At 34.7% G+C, this 12,243-nt stretch overlaps 1 protein-coding gene and 1 pseudogene across 2 annotated transcripts; both read right to left on the bottom strand.

Moving 5' to 3' along the window:
• Nucleotides 1–367: 367 nt before the first annotated feature.
• Nucleotides 368–2,539, bottom strand: LOC18594313 (aspartyl protease family protein At5g10770-like). Its single transcript, XM_018124874.2, has 3 exons — nt 2,307–2,539; nt 1,524–1,937; nt 368–1,392 (listed from the first exon to the last, which is right to left on the bottom strand). The coding sequence occupies exons 1-3, from the start codon at nt 2,509–2,511 to the stop codon at nt 563–565; spliced, it is 1,449 nt and encodes a 482-aa protein (XP_017980363.2). The 5' UTR covers nt 2,512–2,539; the 3' UTR covers nt 368–562.
• Nucleotides 2,540–3,752: 1,213 nt separating this feature from the next.
• Nucleotides 3,753–6,633, bottom strand: LOC108662763 (aspartyl protease family protein At5g10770-like; annotated as a pseudogene). Its single transcript, XR_016027515.1, has 3 exons — nt 6,401–6,633; nt 5,004–5,417; nt 3,753–4,758 (listed from the first exon to the last, which is right to left on the bottom strand). The product of XR_016027515.1 is annotated as an aspartyl protease family protein At5g10770-like (transcript).
• Nucleotides 6,634–12,243: the final 5,610 nt, after the last annotated feature.

The raw sequence follows: 12,243 nt of genomic DNA on the forward strand, positions 1-12,243 counted from the left end.
TTGTATCAAAAAGTGAGATAAGGTCTAAATTTGCCACTTCACTTAAAGTTATGGATTAAAATTGCGATCTATCTTTTGAACAAGTGTAATTTTAATGTGCATACATAAATTTGTTAAAAAATTGTCAACATTAACAGTAAGATTTTTTATAGAAAAATCAAACGATATTTTATGAAATGCTCTAATGAATTTTGTTGCGGTGAAATGTAGTTTGTAATTATTTATTACAACATAATGCTTTATATAATGCGAAACAGATAAGTTTTACAATATTATTATAAACTTTGATAAAATATTTTTTTTACTAAAATTAAATTACTTGTAGTGAATTCAGCTTGAACTAAATATATAAGCACGCTCAAAAGTGTGTTATATAAATGCTGAACTTGCAAATTAAAACATTTTTATTTTATTGGTACATTTATGGAGATAGGGAGTAAGGATTCGGAACTTGGACCCCAATCCTTTTAAAAGGAGTAACAACTACTAAGCCAAGGCTGAGTTAATTAGAGCATTCTTATTCTTATTCAAATCTAATAGTCTAAGATCAATGTAGCTCAAGTTAGCCACAACGACCAGGTGCAAATCCAACCCTTCCATTGGCATCATCATAGACGACCTCATACCCCTTCTGTTGAAAATTTCCTAGGATCATTACATCACTATCATCACCATTTTTGGCAAAAGCCAGACAGGCTTGAGATATCTTGTTAACATACAAAATCCCTCTAGCATCAATAGGCATCTCAAGGCCCCCATCAAAGTATAAGCTGATCGTTGGCATTACAACACTGGTATTACCACTAAAATCAAAGCACGTCCCTAGAGATTCAAATGCCGGTGCCCTTGGATACTTGGTCATCCTTACTTCGAAAGCTCTCCGGACTCTTGAATAGGCTGCCGGAGGGAGGCGTGTGATCAAAGATGCTGAGTCAATGACGGTGCCTGAAGTCGTAAAAACCGACCTGTCAATGGATAGTCTCTGTCCTCCTACACCTATATCGACAATATCAAGGCCGTAATAGTGTGTTCCTTGAAAGGAACTTGACATGGGTGTGAATTGAACGGAACTTGGGAGGTTCTTATCACCAAATCTTAGGTATCCGGTTGATCTATCACTTGGTGGCAAACAATAGGAGAATACTTTGTGATACTTGTTAGCAGTTTGGGATACTAGGGAAAACCATCCACGGCCAAGTCCTAATACCCCAGCTGCACTTCCACCGTTAGGGAAACGGTTTCTTTGCCCACAGCCAAATAAGAACTCTTGAAACACATCTGAACTTGTTATGGTTAAGGTTTCTTTAGCCATGAAGCCAACGGAAAATGTTGTATTACTGTATGTGACGCCATACACACATGATGATGAGGAAGAGCAACCTTCTCGCATACCTACAATTGTAGTATTAAGTATTAGAACTTAAGAACACACTCTGTTTAAAATTAAATGTCCACGATTTAACTTAAAACTGAGGAGCAACATATTAAATTTATTAATTAAACTAATTCTAAAACATCATTACCTTCGGAAGAAATTTGTTTGCACGTGCCCGAGGAGCACTGAATGTTGGTATAGGATGATGACTTTGATGGATCGAATATTGGTTCCTTTTGGTCATAGCAATATCCAGAGCATGGCTGGCACTGAGTCCAAGTTAATTGACTAGCAGTGTCAAATACCAGGGAAAGCTCCGTTTTGGGCGAGCCAAAGCCCATGGTGACCTGGTACTTCCCGGTGCCAATCGAGATTCCTGGTTTGTCTTGAAGTGATGTCTTCTCCGTGGAACTTAGGGAGAGCATGGAGTGGATTGAATCAGCTCGGGCTTGGTCTTGACGGAGAATTTCAGAATGAGAGGGAGCGTTTGGTTTGTCTTGGTTCAGTTGAGAGCATGGACCATGCTTGTTTACAATCGCTAATGATGACTTTACGTTGATAACTGAAATACATAAACGTAACTCAAGAAACATACAAATTTTCTCCAATCCCTTTATACAACAGGAATTAAAAAACATAGTAATATAATTAATTTCTAAACATGAATGATTAAGAACATGCTAAATGCTTAATTTTTAAACCCATTTTGAAATGTTTTGACTTATTGCAAAATTGCAATAATTGTTGAGCAAGTGACTAAGATGTTCACCTAATTAATTTGAATGATTTATCTATGAATCTTTTTTACCTCTTTCATGTATAAACGAAAGGAATTTGTTTGGAATTATGTCTCAAGAGAGCAGAAGGAGAAACACAATAGGACGGAAAAGTAATTCTATAAAAGCCTTAAAGCTATAAGTATTAATTAAACCTTTGCTAAGTGATTTGCAAACAGTTGATGGCAGTAGAGAACTGGTTCGAAGAACGTGAGTATGGAGAATATCCTTGCTTTCCACAGTACTAGTTGTTTTTCCTTCCAAGGCATAGCTCCTTTTTGAAGAGCAGACAAGGAAGAGAAAGAAAAGAGAAGCGGAGTGGAGGAATACAAACAAGTTGGAGAACGGGGAAGTGGCCATGGACCATATATCTAGCTAGCTCTTTGTAGTATTCTTTCAACTTGGAAACATTTGCTACTTCATTACCTTTATATAGAAATAATAATACTCTGAATAATTGTTTTCTTCTACTTCCAAAGCAATAAAAAGATGTTAATTTGTAAACAAAAATTAATATTTTCTTAAATTAAGATTTAATCTTTGTTAACAGCCATGGAATGTATATTCAAAAGGGACATAGTGGGTTAGGTAACTCCCCTCTCATATTGGAATGCATATTGCGATTTTCACTTACTAACAAGTTTTTAGTACACCCACAACATGGATGGAAGAGGAAAAAAATTAATTTTTTGTTGACGCAGCTCTATTTGAGTTTGAGAATAGCCACCAATATCCATTTGAGCAATTGACAGTTCTTCTGTAATTGTACATGTTCAAATTTGTCTAAATGAAGTGCTTATGTCATAGGAAGTCTCCAGTCAAATAGACTAGAGACTTAGTTGAAGAGGCCAATGAAATCGTATTTTCAAAAAAAAAAAAAATCTTGCGGTGAAGTTTTTTTATTTGCAAATGTCAACACTCTGAAGAATTAATGTGTAAGACAAAAAAATAAAACCATACTTCATTACTTAATATTTAATCAGCTCGAACTAAATATATAAGCACGTTCAAAGATATGTTATATAATTGCTCAACTAAATATATAGCAACCAAGAGGCGGATAACCTGGCCAAGGCGGGTGTCCAACGCAGAGAGGACTATGTCTATATCCTTGATTAAGCGTCATTGGCTGAGTGACATTTTGATTGGGTTCCTGGTTGTGTTGATGTGTTTCTAGGTGTGTGGGGTGGGAATCTTTTGTTCTTATGTTGTTGTGAGGAAAGGGTTATTATGTTCCGTGTTTGTACAGGATGTTAAAAAGAACTATTCCAAAAGCTTTGGGTGTTTGATGCTTTCGTCATGGTCTGATTTATGTGGAGATTTTGGGTCGAAGCAAATTGATGACTGATCGTGAAACTGTGTTGTACATGAGGTGGGAATTTTGTGTTGTGCAGGGTTGATTCAGCTCATAGGGAAAACCGATGGTTGATGGGTGCTGATTTTGTATTTAGGGGTGGGATGGCTGTTTGGGGATTCTGCGGTGGTTTAGTCCTTCGGGCCAAAACTTTCTTGTAACAACCCAGATGGTGAACTCTGTTCCCTATGTTTTCAATGAATTTTCAATTTTCAGCAAAAAAATATATATAATTGCTCAACATGCAAATTAAAACATTTTTATGTTATTTTATTCGTACATATATGGAGATACAAAGTAGAGATCCGAACCTTGAACCTTAATCCCTTTAAGGAGAGTGACAACTACTAAACCAAGCCTGAGTTATGAAAAACATTCTTATTCTTACTCATATCTAGTATACTAAGATCAAAGTAGCTCAAGTTAGCTGCAACGACCAGGTGCAAATCCAACCCTTCCATTGGCATCATCATAGACCACCTCGTACCCCTTCTGTTGAAAATTTCCTAGGATCATTACATCACTATCATCACTATTTTTTGCAAAAGCCAGGCAGGCTTGAGATATCTTGTTAACATACAAAATCCCTCTAGCATCAATAGGCATCTCAAGGCCCCCTTCAAAGTATAAGCTGATCGTTGGCATTACAACACTAGTGTTACCACTAAAGTCAAAGCATGTCCCTAGAGATTCGAATGCTGGTGCCCTTGGATACTTGGTCATCCTTACTTCGAAAGCTCTCCGGACTCTTGAATAGGCTGCCGGAGGGAGGCGTGTGATCAAAGATGCTGAGTCAATGACAGCGCCTGAAGTCGTAAAAACCGACCTGTCAATGGATAGTCTCTCGCCTCCTACACCTATATCGACAATATCAAGGCCGTAATAGTGTGTTCCTTGGAAGGAATTTGACATGGGTGTGAATTGAACGGAACTTGGGAGGTTCTTGTCACCAAATCTTAGGTATCCGGTAGATCTATCACTTGGTGGCAAACAATAGGAGAAAACTTTATGATACTTGTTAGCAGTTTGGGACACTAGGGAAAACCATCCACGGCCAAGTCCTAACACCCCAGCTGCACTTCCACCGTTTGGGAAATTGTTTCTTTGCCCACAGCCAAATATAAACAATTGAAACACATCAGAACGTGTTATGGTTAAGGTTTCTTTAGCCATAAAGCCAACGGAAAATGTGGTATTACTGTATGTGACGCCATACACACATGTTGACGAGGAAGAGCAACCTCTTCGCATACCTACAATTACAGTATCAGGCATTAAAGATTCTCAATGATTAAACTTAAAATTAAGCACTCACTCTGTTTGAAATTAAATGTCCATGTTTAACTTTGTGATGAAGATTTCAAAAAAATGTTTTGATTTTTTATATATAAAAATTTTATAATTTTAATGTATAAACTGTAGTTTTTAAAGATAAAAAGTATATACTGAGAAGTAAAATTTTATATTCATTGATTAACTAATTCTAAAACATCATTACCTTCGGAAGAAATTTGTTTGCACGTGGCCTAGGAGCACTGAATGTTAGTATAGGATGATGACTCTGATGGATCGAATATTGGTTCCTTTTGGTCATAGCAATATCCAGCGCATGGCTCGCACTGAGTCCAAGTTAATTGACTAGCAGTGTCAAATACCAGGGAAAGCTCCGTTTTGGGCAAGCCCAAGCCCATGGTGACCTGGTATTTTCCGGTGCCAATCGAGATTCCTGGTTTGCCCTGAAGTGATGTCTTCTCCGTGGAACCTCGGGAGAGCATGGAGTGGATTGAATCAGCTCGGGCTTGGTCTTGATGGAGAATTTCAGCATGGGAGGGAGCGTTTGCTTTGTCTTGGTTCGGTCGAGAGCATGGACCATGCTTGTTTACGATTGGTAATGATGACTTTTCGTTGATTACTGAAATACATAGACATAACTCAAGAAACATTCAATTTTTCACCAATCTCCTTTATACAGTAGGAAAAAAACAAAGATAACTAGTATAATTAACTTCTGCAGACGAGTGATTAAGAATATGCTCAATAATTAATTTTTAAATCCATTTTGAAATGATTTGGCTTATTGCAAATTTGCAACAATAGGTGAGCAAGTGACGAAAATGTTTTCCGAGTCAATTTGCATGATTTATCCATGAATCTTATTCTTCCCTCTACGAAAGCACTTTGTTTGAAATTAAAATTTATAATAAATTACTCATTGGATTGTAACTTAATTTTTTGAAAGTTTTTTTTATTACTGAACATTAAAGAATCACAATTGATTACTAACATTTATAAATGTTATGGTTTTGATCACACAACATTTTCACATTAGCGAACCTTGGCAACTTGTCATGTCTATATCAATTCATTTGTCATGTGATAATATATATTTATATGATCAAAAGTCAGTTGACATGAAAAACCATGTCAGACAGTTGTTAAATTTTAATAACTAAGTAATCAAAACATTAACTTTTATAAATTAATTAAAACGTGATTTTCAAAATTAAGTAACCAAAATAAAAACTCTAAAAAACTATAATAATAAAAAGAATAATTTACTCTAAAATTTTACCTACTTCCCGCCCTTAACACTTGAACTATTAATTCATGATAGCGGGAGACATTAATTACTCTCACTATCTTGAATTGTTTGTTCATATTTGATTTAATTGACATAAAAATTAAGAAAAATATTTTGATTTTAATTTATTTTATATTAAAATTTTAATATCCTACTATATTGATGTTAGATGCCAAAAAAATGTCAAATATTGAATGAGTAATACTGTGGTAGTAGACAGTTTTGGAATTACGTCTGAGAATAGGAGGAGAAAGACAAAGGGATGGAGAAAGTAATTCTATAAGAAACCTCAAAGCTATGGGTATTAATTAAACCTTTGCTAAGTGATTTGCAAACAGTTGATGGCAGTAGAGAACTGGTTCGAAGAACGTGAGCATGAAGAAGATCCTTGCTTTCCACAGTACTAGTTATTTTTCCTTCAAAGGCATAGTTCCTTTTTGAAGAGCAGAGAAGGAAGAGAAAGAAAAGAGAAGTGGAGTGGAGGAATACAAACAGTTTGGGGAATGGGGAAGTGGCCATGGACCATATGTCTAGCTAGCTCTTTGTAGTATTGTTTCAACTTGGAAACATTTGCTACTTCATTACCTTTATATAGAAATACTAATATTCTCCATACTTGTTTTCTTCTACTTCCAAAGAAATAAAAAAAAAATGTTAACTTGTAAACAAATATTAATAATTTCTTAAATTAAGATTTAATCTTTGTTAACAGCCATGGAAATGTACATTCAGAAAGGACATAGTGGGTTAGGTAACTCCCCTCTTATAATTGAATTCATATTGCGATTTTCACCTATTAATTAGTTTTTAGTACACCCACTACGTGGGTGGAAGAGGAAAAAAAATAATTTTTTTCCCGGTTTTAGATAAAGTAGGAAGATATACGTACGTATTATTTGTTAAAATAATTATACAAATTATTTAGTTAAGATGTACAATTACCTATGGGCTGTTTTGTGGTTTAGGCATGTTTTTGATTGTGGGTCCGGGATGGAGAGTATGAGGGGGGTGATGGAAGTCATTGCAAGAAAAGAGCTTAGGTGTCTTTTGTTGCTCCTAAGGAGCTGAACATCAGTCACTGGGAGATGGGTGGTAGTGGGAGGGTATCGAGGTGTGGGAGGAGTACTGCGCATATTCTTTCATGGAAAATGGTTGAGATATTCTGACGAGAGAAAATTGTGAGAAATGATTAACTTCATAAAGTCATTTTAAAAATAACCCTTAATTATAAGTTAATTGTTTTTATTTAATTTTTTATGATTGGATAAAAATATTCTTAAAATCGTTTCAGATAAATTAAACTATTTATCACAATTTTTCCTCTTTCTTTTTCCCGCATTTGTCCGTTAAGCTCTCGATTTCTCTCTCTAGCCATTAAGCTCTCTCTAATTTTATCAATTTCTCTCTCCCACATTTATTTATTATGCTCCCGATTTTTCTCTCCTACCATCTAGCTCTCTCTAAATTTACCATCATCGCCATCTCTCTCTATCTATTTCTCACCATATCATCATCAATCTACAAGCTAAAGAGCAAAAATAATATCAATGTATGTTCTTGGATTTATTAGTTTATATTCACAGAACCCCAAAGTTGATAAGTTGAAGTTATAAGTGAAATCTGTAAATTAAAACACTGCCTAGAGTTATTACACGTCATGCTTGCATGTAATAACTTTAATGCACTTGGCACGTAACAAATCTATTGAGTATGACATGGTTTAAATATAACGCGTAACTTAATCTTTATCTTTATATTTCACTAGGATATAAATTTTTGGAGTTAAAATCCTTAAACATTATGTGTAACAATATGGCGTGTAACTTGGTTTTTTTTTTTTTGTATTTCATTAGAACATAAACTCTTAAAGTTAAACTTCTTAAACATCTCGTGTAAAAATTAATTTTTTCAACATAGCGTGTAACAACTTTTTTTGAATATGACATATAACAATAATATTTTTTACATATGACGTGTAACTTAGTTTCTATCTTTGTATTTCAGTAAGACATAAACTCTTAGAGTTAAACACCTTAAACATGTAACAATAACTTTTTTTTTTCAACATGACGTTTAATAACATTTTTTCCAACACGTTCGTTTGAATATAAGGAGATTTCATTAAAGGTAATTTTATCCAAAAACTTTTTTTCTTGATTAAAAACAGTTAAAATTAAAAAACAAATTGAAAACACCTTATTTTTTACGACTAAATAAAATTGTCATTTGATGGGATTTTATGTGTTATGCTTTGAAGTACTCTTCATGGTTTGTGAGTAATCAAGGCTTTTATCTTTTAGCCTCTATTGGTAAGCTTAAGGTGCGACCGTCATATCTATTTTTGGTTATAGTTAAAAAAAAAATAAACATTTATAATTATAAAAAAAGGAAAAAATAAAAATAGTCCCCATTGCAGGACAATTGGGAGGGTTGGGAGGTTCTTTGGGCAACATTGTTTTTCATTGATTCTTTGTTGTGTGACCCATGTGGGCTATGGTTCTTTGGGTTTAGGGGCTGTTTGCTTCTTGTGCTCTTGATGTTGGTTGTTGATTGTGTGGGTTAAGTGAGGGGTTGTGGGGAAAGAGTCAATATGGCTTTTTCACTTCCTTGGGTTTGGTGGGTTATGTTAAAACTAGAATATATCTCAGCTTGAATGGAGGATGGCTTGATGATGTTTTGAATGGGTGGAAATGAAGTCATGAGCAACAACATGTGACTGATCTAAAATAGCAATTTATGCATTGTTTATTATTAGTTCTTTTTTCTCTTCAGCATTAAGTTAGTTTAGCAATGTGGATTTATCATGTTAAGTTGTGAATACTAGGATGTCAATCACTAATATCATGCTACTGCTAAACGGTTATTGGTTGTTTTATTGTTTAGTTATGTATTGGTCTTTGTTTCTATTGTTCTGTAATTACTAGATATATAGGCTCAATGAAAAACAGAACATTGTGTCTTTGTCTTCATATTTTTCTCTCAGCTTGATTAAGTTTCAATATATTTTTAATTCATCCTTTTGAACATGGTATCAGAGCATTTCACTTGTTCTTGAGGGACCTATAAAATCATTTTTTAAGAGTATTTAATCTTGTGGTCTCATATCTTCCATTAGAAAAATATCTACAAGAAAATCTACGGATTCAACCAATTTTAATGCTGCAGCTCCATTAATGTTTAACGAAGATAACTACCCAATTTGGGTAGTAAAGATAAAAGCTTATCTTCGTGTGTTTGACCTCTGAGAAGTTGTGGAAGTGGGTGAAGATCCTTCGATCCCAAGGCATCCCAGTCCTACAATGGCACAATTGAAGCAGCATAGTGAAGCAGTCGCCAAGAGATTCAAAGCCTCCCATGCATCCATTATGTTATATTCGACTCGATATTCACTAGGATAATGGCTTACGAGAACCCTAAAGATGCTTGGGACAAGTTGTAAGAGAAATTTCGCGGAAGTGATAAGACTTGACAGATATAAGTACTTAAAATGTTAAGGGAATTTAAAGTTTTAAAATTGAAGGATAATGTGACAATTAAGGAGTATCCTGATAAAGTAATGAAAATTGTGAACTGAGGCTACTTAGGGAAGACCTTCCAAAGAGAAGCATTGTGAATAAAGTCCTAGTAAGCCTACCAGATAAGTTTGAAGCTAAGGTATCCTCACTTGAAAGTTCCAAGGATATCTCATGCTTTACTGTCACAGAGCTAGTTAATGCTATCAAGCACAAGAACAAAAATGTGCTCTTAGGAAAGAAAACACAGTAGAAGGACCTTTCATGACTTGAACAAAAGAGAAATGGAGTGACAACAACAAAAAGTATGACTCAAACAAGAGAGACAAAGATAGGAGATTTGGAGATGGAAAACAAGGCAAGCTGAGAGCTTAGTATCCTGCTTGTTCTCATTGCAAAAAGAGAACGTATCTTCAAAAATATTGTTGGTATTGTCCAAATGTTAAATAAAGGTCGTGCCATCAATTAGGACATATGGAGAGAGTTTGTAAATCAAAGGGAAACACACTTAAGGAGAAGGCTACAATTGCATAACATCAAGAAATAGCTGATGAATTTTTGTTCATGGCAAGGAAATATGAAGTTTCAAGCAAGAAGTGCACATGGCTGATTGATAGCGTATGTTCGAATCATATGACAAGGAAGGAGGAAAATTTTATTCTTTAGACAAGAGTTATAAATCTCAGGTTAAGATTGGAAATGGATTTAACCTGCAGATTCAAAGGATAGGAACAGTTGCAGTGCATACATTTGTAGGTATGAAATTTATTTCCAATGTTATGTTTATATCTGAAGTTGCTCAAAATCTACTTAGTGTGGGGCAATTGATTGAAGATGGATATATTTTGTTGTTTAAAAACAATGCTTGCACTATCATTGATGCCTCAGGCAAGGAACTTTTCTCTATTGCAATGAGAAATAAGTGTTTCTCTATAGATTTGATGAAGGTTAAGCATAAAGCTTACCAATTCTTGTCCACTAATTTTGAAATTTGACACCGTAGATTGGGCCATGTAAATTACAAATCTTTAATGCATATGATATCCACCAACTTGGTTAAAAGACTCGCTAGTTTGACTCAAATAGATCGAATCTATAGCACTTGTCTATATGGTAAGCAATACCAAGTCTCTTTTTCAAAAACTAGCAATTGGTGAGCAAAACAAAGGTTTCAATTAGTGCACTTAAACGTGAGAGGTCTTATGAATACTCTATCATTGAATGGGAGTTCGTATTATCTGATTTTTATAGATGATTATACAAGGTATAGTTGGATAATTTTCATGAAACACAAGTTTGACATGTTCAATTTGTTTACAAGTTAGTTGTAGGAGTGGAAATTGAGTTTAGGAGCAATTTAACGATTTTTAAGATAGATAATGGAGGAGAATTCAACTCAACCAAGTTTAAAGAGTTTCTCACTCAAAAAGGAATCAAACATCAATTAATGGTTGCTTATAACCCTCAACAAACTGGACTTTGTGAGCATAAAAACAGGACAGTGATGGAAATGACCCGTTGTTTGTTATTTAAGAAAGATTTGCTAAAGGAATTTTGGGCTAAGGCTGCTAATGTTGTTGTGTGTTTACTAAATGTTCTCCCGACAAAAGCTTTAAATGTTAAATGCCTCTATGAAGCTTGGCATGATACAAAACCATCAATAGCTGACCTCAAGGTTTTTGGGTGCATTTGTTATGCAAAGATTCCTTATGGAAAGAGAACAAAACTAGACCCTAAGTCTCAATCGACAATTCATTTAGGCTATAGCAACCTATCAAATGGATATCGATTGTATGACCTAAAAACTAAAAAGATTTTTATAAGCTGTGGTGTCAGATTCGATGAAAAGTTGAGGTGGAATTGGAAAACTGCTATTGTTGAGAACTCAAAGTCAAATAATGCCGCCGGTGATGAGAATAAAGATTTGAAGTGGAATTGGGAAATAACTGTTGTTGAGAATAATGACGATGGTGATGAGAATCTATTTGATAATGAGGAAAGTGTGGACGAGAATGATGAAAGCTTGGCTATTCGAGGAACAAGACCACTTCAAGAAATTTATAGTAGATGCAATATGGTGGTAATTGAACCAAATGAAGTTTTAAAAGTATTAAAAGATGAAAAATGGAAAGAAGCAATGGATGGTGAAATGCAAATGATAGCAATGAATAAAACCTGGTATTTAGTAAACAAACCTCAAGAGCAAAAGGTAGTTGGTGTTAAATGGATATTTAAAACCAAACTGAATTCAAATGGGTCTATTAACAAATTAAAGGTCAGATTAGTAGTAAAAAGATATTCACAAATTCAAGGAGTGGACTTCAAAGAGACCTTTGCACTAGTAGCTCGATATGACACCATTCGAGTCTTAACAGCACTTGCAGTCTAAGAAAATTGGTCCATTTGGCATATGGACATGAAATCGGCTTTCCTGAATGGGGTTATATTAGAGGACATTTATGTTGAACAGCCTAAAGGTTATGTGGTACAGGGAAAAGAAGACAAGGTGTGCAAGCTTGTCAAAGCTCTCTATGGACTCAAGCAATCCCTAAGAGAATGGTATGATTGAATTAATAGCTACATGCAAGGAAAAGGATTTGTTTGCAGTAGTAATGAAGCTACACTTTATGTTAAGAAATTTGGAA

Source organism: Theobroma cacao, chromosome 7, assembly GCF_053813885.1.
Source record: "Theobroma cacao isolate CCN51 chromosome 7, ASM5381388v1, whole genome shotgun sequence".
Lineage (NCBI taxonomy): Eukaryota > Viridiplantae > Streptophyta > Magnoliopsida > Malvales > Malvaceae > Theobroma > Theobroma cacao.